The sequence below is a fragment of the Rattus rattus genome, chromosome 5 (genome assembly GCF_011064425.1).
Source record: "Rattus rattus isolate New Zealand chromosome 5, Rrattus_CSIRO_v1, whole genome shotgun sequence".
NCBI classification, from domain to species: Eukaryota; Metazoa; Chordata; class Mammalia; order Rodentia; family Muridae; genus Rattus; species Rattus rattus.
The window spans coordinates 9721714-9741431 of record NC_046158.1 but is presented as its reverse complement, the minus strand read 5'-3'; the positions used below and the strand labels follow the sequence as shown (position 1 = coordinate 9741431).

General features: G+C 50.8%; 3 protein-coding genes across 7 annotated transcripts; 1 reads left to right on the top strand and 2 right to left on the bottom strand.

Annotated features, from left to right (window-relative positions):
- Positions 1-325: 325 nt before the first annotated feature.
- LOC116901251 (surfeit locus protein 1) lies at positions 326-3014 on the bottom strand. 4 transcript variants are annotated; one of them, XM_032903004.1, is made up of 9 exons: positions 2895-3014; positions 2646-2697; positions 2279-2432; positions 2117-2199; positions 1394-1582; positions 1019-1091; positions 767-929; positions 524-605; positions 326-445 (listed from the first exon to the last, which is right to left on the bottom strand). In XM_032903004.1, exons 1-9 carry the CDS (start codon positions 2920-2922, stop codon positions 376-378), a joined length of 894 nt encoding a protein of 297 aa, XP_032758895.1. In that variant the 5' UTR covers positions 2923-3014; the 3' UTR covers positions 326-375. The 4 variants fall into 4 exon arrangements, with proteins under 4 accessions (XP_032758895.1, XP_032758898.1, XP_032758896.1 ...); XM_032903007.1 differs by having other exon boundaries at positions 2279-2412; positions 2895-2991; XM_032903005.1 differs by having other exon boundaries at positions 2279-2452; positions 2895-2958.
- Surf2 (surfeit 2) lies at positions 3010-6911 on the top strand. 2 transcript variants are annotated; one of them, XM_032903010.1, is made up of 6 exons: positions 3010-3140; positions 3339-3493; positions 4087-4190; positions 5542-5724; positions 5859-5998; positions 6453-6911. In XM_032903010.1, exons 1-6 carry the CDS (start codon positions 3048-3050, stop codon positions 6537-6539), a joined length of 762 nt encoding a protein of 253 aa, XP_032758901.1. In that variant the 5' UTR covers positions 3010-3047; the 3' UTR covers positions 6540-6911. The 2 variants fall into 2 exon arrangements, with proteins under 2 accessions (XP_032758901.1, XP_032758902.1); XM_032903011.1 differs by having other exon boundaries at positions 3019-3140; positions 6456-6911.
- Surf4 (surfeit 4) lies at positions 6780-19606 on the bottom strand. The gene is made up of 6 exons (XM_032903008.1): positions 19417-19606; positions 13107-13293; positions 12156-12232; positions 11541-11584; positions 10913-11099; positions 6780-8864 (listed from the first exon to the last, which is right to left on the bottom strand). Exons 1-6 carry the CDS (start codon positions 19462-19464, stop codon positions 8598-8600), a joined length of 810 nt encoding a protein of 269 aa, XP_032758899.1. The 5' UTR covers positions 19465-19606; the 3' UTR covers positions 6780-8597.
- Between the last annotated feature and the right edge of the window lie 112 nt (positions 19607-19718).

The following is a 19718-nucleotide window of genomic DNA, read 5'->3' as shown; positions in this document are numbered from 1 at the left end:
TTGGAACCACTGCATATACAATACTGGTTGATCTGTGTATTAGAGGGTAAGGGATCAGGCTAATAATAACTGTTGCTTCTGTTTCAGATCCGCCGCCACTGGGGAGGCAACGTCCTGGGTCCTAAGTCTGTGGCTCGCATTGCCAAGCTGGAAAAGGCAAAGGCTAAAGAACTCGCCACTAAGCTGGGTTAAATGTACACTTAAGTTTTCTGTACATAAATATAATTACAAAGTTATCTTCCTTCTTTGGTTCTTTGGGTTGCTGCAAGTGTGTGTGTGCTCAGATTGGTGCCGTTCCCTAGAAAATGTTGAGACCAAGCCAGGATTTTTATAAACCAAAATATTTTATAATGGTTAGGAACAGGTTCATTATTTTCACACACCTGGTGTCCGACGCACAAATTTTCGGAACCACAAGTATGATGTGGCTGCACAAAGTCCATACCTGTGGTTGAGAGAGATTAATTTAGTCAGCCTATTCAGTATGTTTGTGGAGGGGGCAACTGGAGGCTGCAGGACTGACCAGGTAATGATGTACTGCATGTGCTCATTCCGAAGGGTTACTCTGGTTTGACCTCCAATGGGCCCTCCGGGTGTTGTGCTTTCTGTAGAGACAATACAGTCAGTCCTGTCAAGCCCACCCACCCAAATGAGGTCCTCTTCAGGGCCTGTCAGGTTATCCCCTGCTTCCCACTCCCCCAATCTATACCAGATGTCAGAATGAAAGACCTGCCATGTAAGGAGAGGTAGAAAGTTCACAACATACTGAAGTCTGCATCAATGAAGATGGGGTCCGTTCCTGTTATCTTGGCCATAGCGTCCAGGTCCCGATAATACCAGTGATTCCTCTCTGGGTTGTTCTCAGGAACAAAGGGCTTCCTGTTTTCTGTCAGCCTCACTATGCCTACTAGGTCTACTTCTCCCAGAACCTACAAAAGGCAGAATTGCTTTTTACAGAGTCCTGTGAAGACAAGGTGACCTATATACATCTCCACAGCTGAAGCGCCATAGACCTTACCTGGCCTTGCTGCCTGGTCTCCGGATTCACTTTCTTCCTGGGAACAAACCCTCTATTGACCAGGATGGTGACTCTGGAGCAATGATAAAAGTGTCCCTTTGGGTGAGGAAGAGTTCCAATACAGATGGTCACTAATGTTCACTGCAGCATCTATCTACTGGGCAAACAAATGGTTTTCTTATTCTATGGAGTCAGTCTTCACTGCTAAGCCTCAGAGTCTAACCCTAGCAATGAACTGCCTGAGAAAGTTGCTTAGTGTTGGGAGACCTTAGAAATTATCAGGCAATGTTAGTTGGGTCTCGTGGGTTCCCTAAGGTCTTAGGGTTGATTAAGCATAGTAAGGGGAGCTGACAGGCTTAGCCATGGACTACTCACCCCAAGTCAGAGCAATGGAAAGGAGTAACAACGTAGGCCCCACTTTCAGTTGAGGATAATCTGCCAGCATCACGTGCCTCTCGGACAGGGTCCACCATGGTCCGAGGCATTATGTACAACTCCTTGGAGTGGTCAAAGTGCCCCCTGACCTTCACTGGCCTGTACTCCAAATTTTTCAGTTCCATTGGGCTACAAGGAGAAAGGGGGAAGGGCTGTAGGCAAGTCAGGCTTGTCAGAGTAGATCCCTAAGCAGAAAGAAAGGCTCGTTAAGGATCAGACAGGTTTCGCCCTCCATAGAGATGGTCAGCAACCTTTGATGCCAAATGGAAATAGATAACCAGAGAAGGGAAGTGTGGCTACTTTACATACACTAACAAAAATGTGAGTTATACTCCACTTAAGAGCCAGCCTGAAGGGCAAAACTTTCAAATTTGATTCGAGGGGGGCAGTACAATCTTAGAGGACGTGTTTTAAAGACCATCACCTTCATACTATCACCCACCAGTGCTACAACAAACTCACCGCTATGGATACCCTGTGACCTGAAAAGGGAAATATGGCACCGAAAATAAACCTCTATTTCCTGTGCCTTTGGCAACTTAATAAAGGCAGTCTAGCGGGAAACGGGGTTCCTGCCATAGGACAGAGATATACACCAAACAGAAGCAAGGGCCCCATTGCTGCTCCTTAAGTGGGATGGAAAACGTGGGCAGCCACACTCACTCTGCAGGTAGAGGGATGGGCTCAGCCATGACTCGCGACTCTAATTCTGCAATCAGTTTCAGCTTCCATTTCCGGCGCTGGACCTAAAGAAACAACGTGAGCTAAGCAGGTATCAGTGGGGTCCAAGGCTCAGAGCCACCCAAATTCGACCCCAGTCTTCACCTGCCAAGTCCCCAGACCAAAAGCAGTAGCAGGGATGAAAAGCAGGAACCACTGGAGAAAAGAGTCGTCCTCTGCTTTAGCGGCGGCTGTTTCAGCAGTAGAACTGCAACACCTGTGTGGCCTACAGACCATCCCTGGAGGGAGTTTTACAACACTGGCATGGGGTCAGAAGTCCTAAAATAAACAGAACTGGGTGGCCAATTCCTCGAGAGGACCGGTTATACCCCAGAGAATGTATGGCAAAGGGGGCAATTAACAGTACCGGTGCCCAACCCTCTCCCGGTGCAATACACTCAGTATTGTATACACCACAACGGGCTGAAAAGACGGGTGCTCCCAACCGCGCCCAGGTCTGAGCCCTTCTCACCTGAGCGAACAGAAAACCCAAAGACGCTCCTTCTGACCGCGCAGAACGGGGCCTGCGGGGACCAGACAGGCCGAGGTAAACCCAGAGACCCCGCCTGTCAAGCGCGAGCACCTGACATCGTCCAACCCAGCCCCGCTCAACTTCGAGCTATGTCTTCTTGGGCAGGGTCCTCCTCGGCTCCACTCCACTCCAGGCCCGGCCCTCCCGGTCCCTCTTCTTGGACAGGATCCTCTCTGAACCCCCGCTTACCGGCCCCGCGCAGGCCCACTGCGGCCATCGCGTTATCCGTCTTCGCAGGACAGTCAAAGCCATTACAGCAGCCATCTTTGAGCACTTCCGGGGCGGAGAAACCTGCTTCCTTCCGGGACCGCGCTCTGCCTCACGTGGTGGCTGTGTCGTCAGATGGCGTCTCCGATCATGGACGAACCACCTTCTGATGTGCTTGCATTTCTGCGCCAGCACCCCAGCTTGAGACTGCTGCCCAACACCCACAAGGTCGAAAGAGAACCGTGACAGGGAAAAGTAGGGCCAGGAAGGAACGGGACCTGGAAGGATTGGGACCTCGGAGGACCGTGGCCGGAAAGGAAGGGGGAAGGGGTTATCGTGCCTGGAAAGCAATGGAACCTGGGAGGGCAGTGCAGGGAAGGGGCGGAGCTGGCAAGATCCACCTTCTGACCAGCGGTTCATCCACAGGTACGCTGCTCGCTAACTGGTCATGAGCTTCCCTGCCGTCTGCCGGACCTCCAAGTCTACACTAGCGGCAAGAAGTACCAGCGGCTCTCAAGTGCCTTCTCTGCCTTCGATTACACAGCGTTCGAGCCACACATTGTGCCCAGCACAAAGAATCGGTACGTAGATGGCCGGCCAATGCCTAGGTGCAGGGCCTGTGCCCCCTGCTGCACACAGAGGCCTCCCACTGTGACACTTTGAAGACTAGGGCTTGTGGCCCTTGCATATAGTTCCCTGAAGCCAGGCTGGGCAGTGCCAGTTTCACTGTTTGGGAATCCTATTGGGTTGTGTGGTTGATATATCCTCACATAGAACTCCCTGAGCTGTCGGATCCTCAAGCATGCACCATGGAGCAGTGTGGAAACTGCAGGGGGTTTTTGTTTTTTTGTTTTTTTCCCTTGAGTGATAATCTGGGTCCTTAATCCCACATACTGGGTGGAATTGTTTGAGAAGTTGTTTTTGAAGGTAAGCCTGTGTTGCTTGGTTGGCCTGGAACTCACTATGTAGACCAGGCTGATCTCAAAGTCTGCCTCTGCCTCCTGATTCCTGAGATTAGGTAGCCATGCCCTTTTCAAAGTCCAGACACTGAGACTAAAAGCAGAGCAGCCCCAACAGACCTTTATCTGTTTGCAGCATGGAGCCATGATGGACCCCACAAGTCTGGGTCCTTGGTGTGCACTGCCCTTCCATACCCAACCTGTTTACCCTGTAGGCACCAACTGTTCTGCAAACTCACCCTGAGGCACATCAACAAGTCCCCAGAACATGTGCTGAGGCACACTCGGGGCCGGAGGTATCAGAGAGCACTTCAAAAATGTAAGTCACCCCCCAGAAGCTCAGGCCTTAGGATGCATGCCCCCTGCCCCCAAAAAGCTAGAAGGGTGCCTTGCACATGATTGACCCTTTATTGATACACTTGCTTAGTCTTGCACAGTGAGGCCAGTGACTCCTGACCTCCCCACTGCAAGGCCTGATACTCCATAGCAGGGACAATCCCAGGGTGGCTCCCAGGCTGAGGCACAGTACTCTAGTTATAGGACAGGTCTATAGTCATCTGATCCTGCAGGAGAGCCTTGAGGACTATTATCAGGACCAGGATTGGTGCAAACAGTCCAGAGGACGAGGAGAGTTGCAGACAGGCCTCCGGTATTTGTTGAGTATAGCCGGGGTAGGAAGGCATCCCAAGGGACTGAGAGTAAAGACTCCTGTGGTTATTTTAACCTCCAGGTGGGTTAGGGAAGGAGGATGGTGCCAGGCCAGGAGGGTTGAGAGAAGAGATGGTGCCAGCTTGAGCATGGCGGGGGGGGGGGGTGTCGTCTCTAATCCATGCCTCTGCGGGAAGATGAGGGTAAGAAAGTGAGATTAGGTAACTTGGAGGCTCCTGGGATGAAGTAATTAGGCAAGGAGAATGAAGGGTGGAGGTTTGCAGAGACTGGGACTTCAGGGACTGCATTACCTGCCCCTCCCTAACAGGCAGATTTCAGTCAGAGGATGGGAAGGTGAGCAATGTGTAGACTGTTTGCTGGTGCCGCACGGCCAGATCCTTCCTCCCACACATGTAGGAGCTCCTAGGTTGGCACCTGGGCTGCGCTGACAGGTGGCAAGCTAAGGCTGACGTGCCTTTGTTAGCTTTGTCATCTGCCAAGTTGACAGGGAGGTGCTGGTACATGGTGAATTCCCATCAAGAGAATTTTAAAGGTGTACCGAAGAGCTGAGACGGGGGCTGCAGTTCCTGGGGCTAACTAGCCTGCTGAGAGCACTGGGAGGAGACCACAGTGGTCCCAGGAGCAGATGTCAGAGATGAAGTAGGAGAAAGACTGGCGGTAGCAGAGCAGTTAGTTCTGTCGATGCCATGTCCCAGTCAGACTGTCAGCCTACGAGCAGCGATGGTTGGAGCTGGTACCCCCCCTACCCACGGAGATGGTGCTGACCCAAGTAGTTCAAACTCCTACAGTACCTGAGGAGAGCAGTGGTGACCCTAGTAAGTGCCTTCCCTGAAGCCTCACTCCCGCTCCAAGTTCAGGAGAGGTGAAGGCAGACAGTTTCCCCTGAGGTGCCCAGCCCTATCTGGTAGGGTGATAAAGGAATAGAACCCTCACACAGTACAGCTCATAGCTTAGCTGTGTGCCAAGAGGGTGCCAGTGTAATGAGCTTGCTAGTCTCCTAGATGAAGAGTGTCAGAAACAAGGGGTGGAGTATGTGCCTGCCTGCCTTCTACACAAGAGGAAGAAGAGGGAGGACCAGATGGATGTCGATGACCTCCCAGGCCAGAGAACAGAATTCTGGGAACCAACTTCCAGTGACGAGGGAGGCGCCTTGAGTGATGACAGCATGACAGACCTATACCCACGTAAGCAGGCACAGCCTGATCCCTGCACCCTGGTCTCCTGTTAGGTATCTTGGGATCCTGCTGTTAGCCACTCTTCCCAGGAAAGGGATGCTTTTACCTGTGGCGCAGCTCAGCCAAGTGTTTGTTCCTTCCAGCTGAGCTGTTCACAGAGAGAGAACTGCTCAAGCCTGAAGACTTTCAGACAGACCAACAGGAGAAGCCCAAACAGTCAGAAAAGAGCACTACAGAGAGAGAAGCCAAAGTGGGCCACAAGAGGGGCCGTAAACTCAGGAAGGTGAGTGGTGGGCTGCAGAGTGCTGAGGGTAGGGGGCTACAGGGCCCCAGCTGAGTGAAGCTGGATAGCTAGTGCTCCCCATGGTTTTAGCAAATTCTGCAAAAGCACTGTCAGGTAGCAAGCAGCCTATAAATATGGAAGCCAAGGCCACTTTAGGTTTGCCAGGAGTAAGTCCTGACTGCTCTAAGCTGGGGTGCACCCAACCTGCAACACAGGATTCAGGGGCTTAGCTGCTGGGCACCACTCCCTCTCTCTGGGGCAGGAGTGAGGATTCTGTCAGAGAGGAGCAAGGTGGACAAAGTCTGTAGTCAGCTGTGCTGCCCTCTCCCGGGCCCCACACTGACCCAGCAATAGAAGTGTTGAGAAAGCAGACTGCTCTTCTGCCTTCGACACATAGTGCCTGCCTTCCCTATGAACCTACAGAGGCCCTGGTTAGCATTTTCTGCTTTCACAGAAGGAGCTCACCCCGTTGACCAAGAAGTTCAAAAGCCATCATCACAAGCCCAAGAACTTCAGTTCCTTTAAGCAGCTAGGGAGCTGAAGCCTGTAAAGAAAGCCTTTGGGTGTCCTTGGAACTGGCCACTGATGTCCTGACACTGGCTGCTGTCCAGAGTGGGCCTGGAGGTTCTGTTCAGAAGATAGCGGCATCAGCGGGGTTGAAGATTCCTCTCCGTGCGTGGCTTTCTTCATAGTGTTCAGTGACCCTTGCTGTAGCTTACTGTAGCATCCTGAGCCTGGCCAGGTCCCCGGCCCTGGCTGGTCACCACATAGGACCACACTGTACACCAAATGCCATTATTTATTTTGATGTTTCCAAAGATCAAAACATTTCAAACACAACTAAGATATAAAATACAGCATAAAAATGAGGTTTATACCTATTCCCACATAAAGCTAAAGCATTTTCAGAAAACTTTTGCCAAACCATTATGTGTTGGTTTTTTTTCTCCCATCCCAGGCATAGCCCACAGAAAGCTGGTAAATGGGCTGGGGTACCCTTGGGGTGAGGGCTACTGCTGCAAGGCATGCACTTGCCTCCCACTCCACACTGGAATGTCACGGGGCTGCACTGCAGGTGGGTGCACCCTGAGGCAGCTCTGCTTGTCAAGCAGCTGAGTGGTAAAGAAACAGCATGGCCTGGGCCACTGCTGGAGCTCACTTAGGGAAGTCAGCAGGCCAGACGGCTGCAGTAGGACACGGGCCAGGTGCTGAGGAGGTGGATTCAGACTGCAGAGCCAGCCAGGCAAGGGACTGACCTAAGGTGACTCAGAGAACAGTCCTGCCCACCCAGCTGATGCCAGAAAGCAGGACCTCCAAGACTGTACCCAAGGGGGAGGTGAGCTGCCAGCTTCCCTCCAGGGGTTCTAAGCCTGTCTGTCTGTTCCCTCCAGTATACCTGAAGAGATCCAGGAGGACCCAACCACACTCGTGGCACTACCATGCAGATGAGCAAGACCACAGCATTAGACACCCCACCCCTCCCCCAAAAAGAGAAACACGTTGTAAGGCAATGTTAGAAAACTTTAAATACAGGACTGAGATCAAATTGGTAAGGCATCACAAATGTAAAAAGTATCTTGGCTGCATCCAGCAGAGCAAGTTGACAAAAGTCTGAGCAAGCAACAGCCTCAGGGAAATGGTGGCCTCAGGGCTGTCGATGGGGTAAGCTCAGCCTGGAACAGGAAGTTAAGCTAGGGGATTGGAGGGAGCAGAACCTGTGGAGTTCAGGCCTTGCTCTGAGACGGTCAAGTGTGAGGTAACTGGGTTGAGCCTGGGTGTCTTGAATATGGGGGCTCCTCACTTCTGGGCCCCATGGCATCACTGTACCCAGGCTGGTTCCATGGTGGTTGTGGGCCATCCTGTGAGCAGCTTGCTCTCCTGCCCTTTCTACCACCAGGCTTGAGGGATAGCAGCTTTCTAAGAACTTCCTGCCGCTTACCCCATCCCATCCCTGCTTGGAGCCATGAAAACTCCCAGGGTACCTTTCACCCAGTAAAAAGCATCCAGCCAGCTAACATCAAGGACTTGGGCCAGCAGTAGCACCCACCCTTCCAATACTGTACTGTTCTCTTGACTTGTGGTTTCTCTAATGTCTTCATTGATCCTATAAAATACAGGGGCAGAAGCAATGCTGGGGCCACTGGTAGAAATCTGAACTGGAGGTTTAACTGTTTGGTGTTTGGCTGGACCATCCTAAGTCACTTACTAGTTTGAGCTAAGGATGTAAACTTAAAACTAAGAAGGGACACTGCTTTGAATGATAAGGTACAGCTCAGCATGACTTGAAGTCCCTCACCCCCAAAAGGAACTGAGACAGGAGGAATGAGGCCACAGCCAGCCCACCACACTGTCTACTCCAAGCCTTAGCTAAGTAAGGAGTGACCATCCAGCTGGCCAGCCCTGGACAGTCAGACTCCAGACTCCAAAGAAGATTTTACCTTCGATTTTCAGGTGTCTGCAAATAAAGTTCTCAAAACATCTGTGCCTTTACCAAGGGAGGGGAAGGGGAAAGGACACATAAATGCTGGCAGTTTGTTGACTCTACCCTGAACCAGTCCAGGGCCTTGTGCCTCAGCCAGGGAGGGGAGGGATCTGTCTGTTACCACTCTTTCTTCTTCTCATCCATGGAGACACCCCCTGGGCCAAGAGCCACCACTAGGAGCAGGCCTCCAATCACTGACATGGTCTGGAAGAAGTCATATTTCAGGAAGTCGTGCATGGGCTTATAGACCGGGATTGTCCAGAAGGCGTTGAAGTACACGTTGATGGCAAACAGCCAGACGACGAGAGTCAAAGCTGCCAGCTTGGTTTTAAAACCAATGGCTACTAAGATCATCAGAGCTGTGCCCACAATGTTCTGGATGATCTGCACAGATTCAAAAAAGACATTCAGACTAAAGGTCAGGGAGAAAGCTGTGCATACTTGTATCTAAGCCAGGCTCACATGACTTCCACCAGGACCTAGTGAGAGCTGGAAACTGTAGGCAGAGGGAACACACAAACCCTAAAATGTTGCGGGGGGACAGTATCAATACAGAATATTAAACATCCAAAAGGAGTTCTATATTAAAGATGCTATGGCTTTACATGTACTCTCCCAACTCCCATGTAGGAAAATCCTTTAAATCCTATCAGTGGTATTTGCCAGGTAAGACTTTGATGAGTGATTAGACCATAAAAGGAGGCTTGCTCCCCAGACTCACCATGGGATACCCCGTGTTTTCTTGGGAATCTACAGATTCCTTACCACAAGGCCCTCAGCAGATGTGACCTCTCGACCTTGGGTTTCCCTGCCTCCAGAAGCATAAGCTGAGTAAGATATCATACTGTATGTTTGCCCCTTCTGTGGTATTCAGTTACAGCAACAGAAAATGGACTAAGAAAACTGATGGTAAGAAGTGAGGCTGGGTTGGAGGATGGCTCAATGGTTAAGAGCACTGACTGTTCTTCCAGATGACCCAGGTTCAAATCTCAGCACCCACAGGGCAGCTTACAACTAACTGTAACTCCAAGATCTGACTGACACCCTTAAACATACATGTAAGCAAAACAATGCACATAAAAATATTTTTAAAAAAGAGGTGAGTCTATTGCTAAAGAAGCACCTGACTGTGTATTGGAGTAACGGTCGGACTTGGAGCATCTAGAGAAGCAGTCAGTCATGAGTGGAGCAGTGAAGGTTATTCTGGGAAGAGCTGAGAAGGGAAGACAAAGGAAAGGCAGGGGCTTCACTGGTGGTATTTAATGGCCTTGGCCACCATCCTGTTGCAGTATAAACAGTAAACATGAAACAAGGATTTATAAAGCAGGGCAAAGGCCATCTTGTTAGAAAACTGCAATGAAGGCCAGGTTAACACATGCTTTTAATCTCGAACTCTTGAGTTCGAGACCAGCCTAGTCTATAGACAGTTCCAGTTCAGCCAAGGTTATACAGAAGAAACCCTGTCTTGAAAAAAATCCAAAAGTGGGGATGGGGGCGAGAGCTGCCTCAGCCTCACTGTGCCCATGCCCTAGGACCTTGCAGAATACAGAACATGTATCTGGCAGAGGAAACTTAGCAGCAGCAAAGTATTAAGGCTGACATGTAGCTACTTTGGATTCTGACTGCTAATAGTGAAACAAGGGTGCAAAGACTGAATTCATAACAAGGGAAATGTGGAAACATGTAAAAAGTTCTATGACCATATGGTAGAGAGTGAAAGATAGGTTTTTAGGATCTATGTAACCCAGACTGACCTTGAACTTAAAATCTTGCTTCTGCCTCCTGGGCACAGGACTGTGCCACATCTGGCCAACCAACAATAAAAAAATAAATAAAAATAAGTAAACAAGTTTGTGTTTGTGTAGGAGGGCAAAGGCCAGAGGAGAACTGGATATCCTCCATCACTCTCCAGATAATCCTTTTTGAAGTAGGCTCTATTTTGAACCTAGAGCTCATCTCAGGTAGGGTGGAAGCAGCAATCTGAATAATCCTCCTACTTCTGCTCCCCTCAGGCTATTTTTCAGGCATTTGTGGGATGCCTGACTAGTTACTCTCATGCTAAAATTTGAATTATGGTCCTCAAAATTGCAGAGAAATCCCTCTTAGCCAGTGAGCCACCTCTCAGGCCCCAAGCACTGTGTAAAAGGTTTGGGGAAGACAAGTAGCAGCTGCATGCTACCCTGGTAGGTCCCTATACCATAACTGAGCTCAGTTCATCTACACCCACCTACTGTCATCATGCTGGGTACACCTTCCCAACAAGCCTTTCTGCCAGCCCTGCTTCTCCATGTGATAGACAAAACTGTACTGGCCCATGGTGTAAACTGAACTCTGAAGGAGAGCAGTCAGAGCTGGCCCGGCTCATTTACAAGCATGAGCTCATTTCCTCAGGCTCCTCAGGCAGAGGTACCACATATGGTTCAGGTACTCACAGAAAAAAAGCTGGCATCAAAGTGAAGGAGGGTCATGAACATCAGGACCAGCAGGACCCTTCCTCCAAGCTGCATGTACTGCTTGGGGGAGCTCTCACGCATGGTGGGGACACCAGCAAACATGCTCTTCCCTTCTGAGCGAGACTCTGCCAAGAGCAGCAGCAAACCTCCTCCTAAAGCCAGGTTCCTGAGGAACAGAAACATCAGCTACAATTACCAGGTGTCTGTCCACCAGGCCAGAGCAAGATTGGAATCCAGCACGGACATACCACATCCTGCCCTTTCTCCAAAACAAACCACCATTCAATGGGACCAGGCCAAGCTGAGTACAAAGGACCAGCCTCAAGTTGAATCAACAGGAGGTTCCTTGAATGCACACAGAACCAAGCTCTGGTCTCTACTCATTTCCACTCAGACCCTCAGTCCACACACCCATGCCATACGGGGCTAGAAGACAGAACCCCTCACTATTAAGCTGGGATTCCAGCTGTGGGGGGAATACTCTGCTGTGCCCCCTGGAATCCTGCTTCTCAGAGGCACAGTGGGAGCTACAGAGGGTAGCACTAGTCAACAGGTGCTCAGGAGAGGGCCAAGGACTCTATATTCTTAACACCCAAAATGCACCTACCTCATCAGAAACTTCAAGTCCCACAAAATGCTGTAGGCAATTGTCTAAAGGAACAGAGGAAAAAACTGAATCAGCATTTCACACCAATACCTATAGATATATATCACAACAACATGAGGCAGACTGTCCAAAAGGATAAGAACATAAGATAGACAAACTACTTGAGACACAGAAGGCAGATCAGTAGGAGCACTTTGCCCACTAGGCCTGTCCAACTATCAGAGTTGTGCTGTGATGTCCCGGAGCACAAAGCAACTGCAAGACTGTTCTCCTTCTTAACCATGCCATTTTGGGTAAGTAGACATTCTTATTTGTCAAATGCTGTGACTCCCAGCTCACATACAGCTTTGGCCTATGTCTCTGCCACCGGAAGTTCAGGAAAAAGGGAATGATGTCTCAGTACCATGGCTAGCACCTGCTTGGGGCCATCTGCTCCTAAACCCCATCTAGGAAAGAAGTCTACGCAGTTCTCCATAGGTCTGGACAGCCAGACACACAGGAGGGCTGAAGGGGGAAGATGCTGGACCCAATACACAACTCCACCAAAGCAAAGCAAAGTGAGACCTACCCCAGACCCCATGTACCCAAAGTGAGATCCACTAGATGGCTGTGTACCTGAAGTGCGATGATTCCAAACAGCCCAAAGCAGGCATACTGCACGAAGTTCCTGCTCAGCACCAAAACACAGCCAGCTAGAAAGAGGACAGAATTAGGGGCTACCACATATGCAAGACAACAAGACACCCATTCCAATGCTGCTGAGTTGCTGCGCCCCAAGCAAAGCACCTTCCCAGAGCCTTAATGTGCCCTGATGCCTGCCCAGCTTCTGAAAAACACCAGTTCAGATCATACTTTGCTGTGGAGAGCTATAGCTCCTTGTGCCAGAGGTTACGAGTGCAGGACTGACTGCTCCACTACGGAGCACATCCAACAATGCTTAAAACTACGAGACCTTTCTTACCTCCTAACACGCAAGGACAAGAAAGCTGCCACCAGCTGTGTTGTCAGAAAACCAATGTGAGCCCACATGCCTTGGTTCTGCGCTGACTGAAACCTTTTGTCTTTTCTGACTTCCTTAACTGCCAGGCTCTAGCATCTCCTGCATTTAGAAGCAAAGACTGTGTCCAACGTCTTCTTTGTCTATTTATAGACAGTCTCACTATATAGACCCACCTGCCCTGGAACCTGTTTTAGTATATAGGCCAAGTTGGTCTTGAACTCAAAGAGACAGCCTCTCTTCCTCCCAAATGCTGTCATTAAAGGAGTGAGTCGCCATACCAGGTTTATGTCCAATTTCTATAGCAAGTTTAAATCAATGAGTGCAAGGGGACTGCGTATGGTCCATCCATCCAAAAGCTCACAGAACCAAACCATGGCTGGCATTTTCAACACCCAGGGCTGTGATCTCAGCTGAGCAGCTCTTCACTGTTTGTCACATCAGCCTTCAGGAAGGGGTTCCCGAACCTCAAGTTGGCACATAGCTTTCCAATGGCCAACCACCACAGTTTGGGGAGCAAAATGAACAGGATGCCCCAGAAGTATACTAGAGGTTACAGAGCCACTTACTCAACTGTCCCAGCAGGTTGAGGAACACGAAGGATGAGGCCAGCAGGTAACCACAGCTCCAGGTGGTATCAATATAGTCGCGCTGCTCACTCCACTGGAACCACATGCGGATGCCATCTTCCAGGAAGGTGCTAATCAGGCAGAGGCGTGCCACATGAGGCAGGTACTGCTTGGTGACTCGAAGGAACTGTAGGGCCACAGAACACACTGGTGAGGTGGCTGCAACCTCATCGTGTGGGCAACAGGTCTGAGGAGACAAGTCAGCTCTGGAAGACAGAGGCCTTCAGCGGGTCCAGTGCCTTGCCAGGGCAGACTACACAACTACACACCTGCTGAAGATGCGCCCCTCTTAAGTCTACATGATGATCGAAACTTGGTCCCAGAGAAAAAGACAGTGTCACACACATCTGCCACAGGACCATAAGGCAGTGTCTAGTATGATCTACCAGCTCTGCTCCACTCCACAGCTATCAAAGGAGAAACCCCACAAGACACACAGCTCCATGACCAACGAGGCACACTGACAAGTAGGAGACACAAAAGCCATCTGAAAGGCTCTCAAGATAGCTCCAGCTTAGGGATTTTCACACCACGGCCCCCTTACATCCAGGGCTATACCGAGCACTGGTGGAGAGCATCAGCAGAGAACCCCTAACCCCTACCCTCGAGATGCCACAAGCAGCATCTCCGACTGCAGCACCAAAATAAAGACCGCTGTTTTTCTACCCTTTCTCACCCCAACACAATCTCTCTGCAAGGTTTAATACTCTCTGGGATGACTGTGGTACAGACAAGCAGCTGGGCTATGGGCTAGAAAGAAAGTGCTGGGATGTCCGCACAGCCTGTATGACCTAAAGCCAGGTAAAGACGCCAGCAATGACTGCAGTGAAACTCACGTGTGCCAATCACCATCAAAGGGCAGTTCCTTCTGTCCCTCTGCAGATGACATTGATAGCTTGGTTACACCAGCACACCGTCCTGAAGCTGTGTGCAAATGCCGTGCAGGCAGACTCCATCCTTTTCTCACTCCGCCCTTACTCAAGAGCTGAGGGCAAGGTGAAAGAAATCCAAAGACACCGTGGAAGCCAGGAGGAAGATCAAGGGTCTGCCCGTGGACTGACGTGTCAACAAGAGTCTAAAGTGCAGAGTCTGACCCCACCAGGGCAGCGGGGAGAACGTGGGCAGTACGGGCCCTCCCAGGGCTGACTAAACCTCCAGATAAACTATGAGGATGTACAGAAGAGTATTCCAGAATTCTTAGCACTTCACAAAGCTCCTGTAAAACCCAAGCCACTGCCAAAGCGACCGTCTCGGCTGCAGAGCACCTGGGCCTCCCATGGAGGGTGTCCAGGCTTGGCTTGGTCGGCAGTGCAGACAGGCTTGATCTGGGGCAGGGGACAGGAAGTCACCGCACTGAAGCCCACATCCTTCAGACACACGGCCTGTGACCCTGGTGTGTATCTGCCCTTGCTTACTCAGCCCTACTGGAGAGACGGCAGAAGCCACACTGACATCACCACAGAGACGAGCCAGCAGCTCTGGAAGTCAGAGCACAGGCACTCAGGCCACAGGTTTCTTCACCCTGTCCGTCCTTGTCTGACCCTAGCCAGCAATGTGCTCAAGGCATGGTGAACTAATTCTTTTAGGGGTGGGAGAGGTTGCTGCCCTCCAATCTCACAATGAACACAAAAGGAAGAGAGGTCCAAATATGCTTGAGTTTTAGGGCCCTGGTAGAAAATACACATTCTGTTAGGTGGGGAGACAAGTGATACCACTCACCATCCCAGTTTCTACTTCATGGCCCAAATGTCCTAGAAATAGCCAGCAGTGATACAATCACCAATATTCTTTGAAAGTAAAGAACACCACTATGGATCTCAGAGCATTCTGAGAAAAGACCATATATTGTCAAGTACCTAAATGAAGTTGTGCAGACCACAGGAGGGTATAGATTCTCAGGCAGCCACAGACTGGAGGTGTTCTGACTTGCTTCCAAATGAGAACTGTTCCCCCAACACAATTATACTGGGGCTGCACCCACTGGATGAACAAACCAGCCCAGCCTTGCTGCAGTCTGCTCCTCCTTCAAAGAACCTCACCACAGATGCTCAATTGCTACGAACACAATCCAGCACAATCCACTAGATGTAGTTAAAACATCCCGGCAAGTCTGCTACTCTTAATTGGAGTGTCTGGATCAAGAGAATTAAAGAGTAGAAGACAGTAATGGAGGGAGAGGCAAGTCACACCTCCTTCCACACCAGCAAGGCTGGGAGACCAAAGCAGTGTAGTGCTGAACTAAGCACATCTGCTGGGCTCTGCCTTCCAAAGACAGGATCTATCAAGTGGGCGCAGGGTACCAGTCCACAGCCCTCCTTTGATGGGCTCTCAACACAGGGGAAAAGCCAAGCTTAGCAACAAAGGCAGATCCTTCACATGTACCTTGTTCACAGCTCCTGCCTCACATCACGCTATCGCAAGGGTTCCCACAGCCACATCCCCTGCCTGCAGACCACTGCCGATATCCTAGTTCCTGCTGGCCATGAATACCAAGAAACTCTATAACCATGGTTCTTCATTGCAGAGCCTGGGAAAACCAGTGGTGGATGCTAATGAGGAAAGTGTATGGGAAAAGAAGTCAGTCAAGTCAACCCATTGAAAAAACAGGCTTCTCTGGGCTGGAGAGATGACTCAGTGGTTAAGGGCACTGACTCCTTTTCCAAAGGTCCTGAGTTCAATTCCCAGCAACCACATAGTGGCTCACAAACATCTGTAATGAGACCCCATGACTTCTGGTGTGTCTGAAGACAGCTATAATGTATTCATATAAATAAATCCTTCTTGTAATAGGCAGTGAAGCAGCCCAGTAGCCTAAGAAATGAGAAGGGCTAGAGAAATGGCTCAGCAGTGAAGAGCTCAGAGGACCCAAGTTTGGTTCCCAGAACCCATATGGTAGCTCACAACCATCTGTAACTCCAGTTTCTGGGAGCTGATGCCTTCTTCTGGCATCCCTGGACATCAGGTATGCAAGTGGTTCACAGACATACACGTGGGCAGAATGAGGAAGACTTAAATCTGTCTCACCCTGCAAGGACTGAGGGGATTTATCTGTCGTGAGACAGAACCCATCAAACAGGCAAAGGATCACACAAGGAGTGCTGCTGCCAACACACAGAGCAGAAATACCAACCTCTTTATGTTCAGGACAAAAACGGATTCACGGCAGCTTAGTTTCCCTTAGTCTGGGAGAACTTTAAGAAAATGGCAGGTTAGAGTTCCTACCTGGGTGGATTCTGTTCAAAGACCCACAAGTTCGGGAAATGAGAGCAGCAACAGGCAGGCAGGGTCAGCTCAACAGTGTGGGGACTGACCTGGACTCTAGGACCCTCAGCAAGTATGCACCAAACCCCACAGAGAGGTCTCTAGCGCATCATGGGTGCAGGACCACCTTCCTCTTCTAAAACTCAAGTACTGAATAGAGGCCGCAGTCTGTGAGGACTATACCCTATACCCCTCTTCTTCCAGGTACTAACCTGTCTCTACCTCACTTCTCCAGAAGGGGGCACTGTTCAACCTCCAGTCAAGACCAGAGGCAGAGAAGTGAGTCAGCTCCCCAATACTTAAAGTAGAGGTACAAGATGACAAAGCACTGGAAAAGGGAAGGCTCAGGGCCCCAGGACAGCAGGCCCTACCCAGGCCACATCAAGCCCACTCTGGCACTGCTTCCACAAAGGCCTCACCAACTCCTTGGTCTACTTCTGCCACTCTTTTTTCTTGGTTTTTCGAAACAGGATGTCTCTGGCCTGGCTGTCCTGGAACTTACTCTGTAGACCAGGTTGGCCATGAACTCAGAGATAAACCTGCCTCCCAAGTGCTAGGATTAAAAGCTTGCTCCACTGCTGCCTGTAGTTTTGCCAGGACATCACACCAAAATAAAGGCCCCTGCAGTCTTCCTATTACCCTGGTAACAGACATCAGGCAGAACCTATTAAGCACTGATGCTCCTGGTGTGAATTCACTTGGAAGCTACTCTACTATCTGTTTAGTTTAAATCAAGTACCAGTCACAGAGCATAGGCATGACGTAGTCCCTGGCTCTTTCCCACTTGGTTTCTGACGGCTTCTGAAGGTCCTACCTCCTGCATATCAGCACTTACTTCAGGGCCTGGTTTCCTGGGAGCAAAAGGACATCATTCCTGGCTGCCAAAGGGCAAGGAGCTTGATGCCGGGTCAGAGATGTGGCTTACAGGAGCCTGCCAGCAGGATCCCAGCAGTATACATCCCACAGCACCAGCCTCCACATTAAAAGGAAAGGTTTAATTCTACCAACATGAGGGAATGCTGACCTCTGGGAAACAAGACCAGGACTATGTAGATCATGACAAACTGCTCTGTGGCCCTGGGAAGATACAGCCTTGATGGCCAGCCTCACAGGAAGGTAGGTGCCCAGTTAACGGCTCAGTTTTCTCATCACTGTCAGAAACAATTTCCAGGTCTCATATGAGAAGCCCAACTTTCTGGGCAAATCTGTTTTTGCAAACTCAGTTCTACTTTTGTTTTCTAAAGACCTGGATCTGCAACATCTCTTTGACAACACCTTAGAGGTAACACTGCACTCCCTAACCCGTTAGCCACTTTCATTTAGAATGCTGGACTGTTAGCGCTGTTCTCACTGACAGATTTCTTTTCGAGGGTACGGATGAATATCCAACACAAAAGATCCCAGGACCGGTCTGTCACCCTGAAGCCACAGAAGGCTTCCTGAGGCCTGCTCACAAGCACAGGTCCTGACACTGGTTCAGAAGAAGAGTCACATCTCAGAAGCTCATGTGGTGTCCTTTGCTACCTTCCAGGTGGACTCTGAGGCTAATCCCTGCAAGAGGGAACCTTCACTGGGAATTTTGGGTTTTAAGCAGCGGGCCATCTGCAGTCCTGGCATCTTTCCACTGGTGTGTAGCTGAAATCTGACTCCAGACCTGAGATGCCCTGGACACCCAGCAGTAGGAGACCGGGGTTTTTTTTCCCTGGGTGGTGGACACTGGCCAGTCCAGGAGCCCAAATCAGTTACTTAGCGGAGGTAGATACTGTATTCCCCACAAAAGCCAGTCCAGTCCCCAGATTTGGCTTCTTGCACTTAAATCAAAACAAAGTACATGGAGGACTTCATAAAAAATGAACTCTTCCTCTGGTTGAAATCTATCATTCGATAGTTGGCAGCTTCTTGGAGATATTTTATCTGGGTCGGATTGTGAAATCCACTTGCAAAATGGAGGGTTTTCCAGCTGAAGATCCTGAGGTGAACAGCTCACAAACTTCTCTTGGCTATGGAGCCATCTTCTTAGAGAGCTGCTACTCAGGGAGATAAAACTGGGTCACTAAGAATTATGTCAATGAAACCCATCACATGAGGAAGACCTTGGTCCTTGAGAACTTTTTTACAATTTTAAAGTTATGTATTTAATGCAAAATCATGACATTAGAAACTTTTCCAAAAGGGGTGAAAATGACTTTAAAAAGATAAGCTCACAGGAAAATGGTTCAACGGAACCCAATGAGAACACGGGAGGTGACACCCCTCAAAAGGAGAGGTAGAGAAGCTCATTCGAACCACAGTTCATTTGAAGATGCTCACACACACCCAAGCCTTCCAGTTCTCTAGGCCACGAAATGCCTACTCGTATCACCGACAGCCACGAACACACTAAAAGAACCAAAACAGGCTGGCGGGTGGGCCCGGCACCATTCAGCCTACAGGGCTAGTTCAGACTGTATTATTACTTCGCAGACCTAATGGGGCAATTTCAGAATTCAAAGGCTCACACTCCACAACTCCCACCCCATCGGTGTCGAACTTAATGTTTAAAAGTGGTGCCACCTGCGCCTCTCTCCGGTTCTAACCCTGCCCAGCTAGCCGCTCGGGCCCAGACTCATCCCAGGCCTTCCCTGCAGTTCACATGCCACCTGTACACTAGGGAAGGAGAGTCAAGGGACAGGCTCCTCTCCTTCGGCAGCGTGGACCCAGATCGGGCAACCGGAGCAGAGTCCACGCGAAGGAGGGAGGGACAGCACGGTCCTAGACAGAGGACGCCCCCACGCAGCGGGGCGCACAGAGTACCCCCTTCCCCAGAGGTCCCCAAGGAGCCGCCGCAGTTCAGAGGGCAGAGGGCACAGAGCAGCACCGCGGGCCCTGGGATCCTCCCTGGCCGCCCCCCGCCCAGCCTCCCTCGGATTTCTCCATGAAGCTAGGCAGGACGGCGAGGGCGGGCGTCCGTGGGGCCGTGATGGCCAGCGGGCTGTGGGGCAGGCCGCACCTGGTCGGCGAAATCCTCGGCCGTGCCCATCAGGTCGTTCTGTCCCATGGCGGCGGCGGAAGGCTCAGCTGGCAGGTCCTGGGCGCTCGCGCCTGCTGCGGCCTCCACAGGAAGTACCCGGCGGCCGGCCTCGCTGAGCCGCGGCTGCTCTAGCGGCTGCCACGTAGGCCAAGCCTTAAAGGGGCCGCGCCTCCCGCCGCGCCCCGCCCCGCCTGCCGCGCGCCCTCACGCTCCAGACCCCGCCCGCCACGCTCGAGGAGCCTGGCGCCGGCGCACCGCCCGTCACGAGCAGGCCCCGCCTC

Coding starts and splice junctions, on each gene's coding strand:
- LOC116901251 (XM_032903007.1), bottom strand. CDS start 2,969: ATGGCTGCTGTAATGGCTTTGACTGTCCTGCGAAGACGGATAACGCGA. Junction 2,698..2,894: donor AGTGGGCCTGCGCGGGGCCG/GTAAGCGGGGGT, acceptor TGGTCCCCGCAG/GCCCCGTTCTGCGCGGTCAG. Junction 2,200..2,278: donor TTGGTCTGGGGACTTGGCAG/GTGAAGACTGGG, acceptor TTGTTTCTTTAG/GTCCAGCGCCGGAAATGGAA.
- Surf2 (XM_032903010.1), top strand. CDS start 3,048: ATGGCGTCTCCGATCATGGACGAACCACCTTCTGATGTGCTTGCATTT. Junction 4,191..5,541: donor TCAGAGAGCACTTCAAAAAT/GTAAGTCACCCC, acceptor CTAGTCTCCTAG/ATGAAGAGTGTCAGAAACAA. Junction 5,725..5,858: donor CATGACAGACCTATACCCAC/GTAAGCAGGCAC, acceptor TGTTCCTTCCAG/CTGAGCTGTTCACAGAGAGA.
- Surf4 (XM_032903008.1), bottom strand. CDS start 19,464: ATGGGACAGAACGACCTGATGGGCACGGCCGAGGATTTCGCCGACCAG. Junction 13,294..19,416: donor CCGAGGATTTCGCCGACCAG/GTGCGGCCTGCC, acceptor GTGGCCCTACAG/TTCCTTCGAGTCACCAAGCA. Junction 12,233..13,106: donor CAACCTGCTGGGACAGTTGA/GTAAGTGGCTCT, acceptor TCCTCTTTCTAG/CTGGCTGTGTTTTGGTGCTG.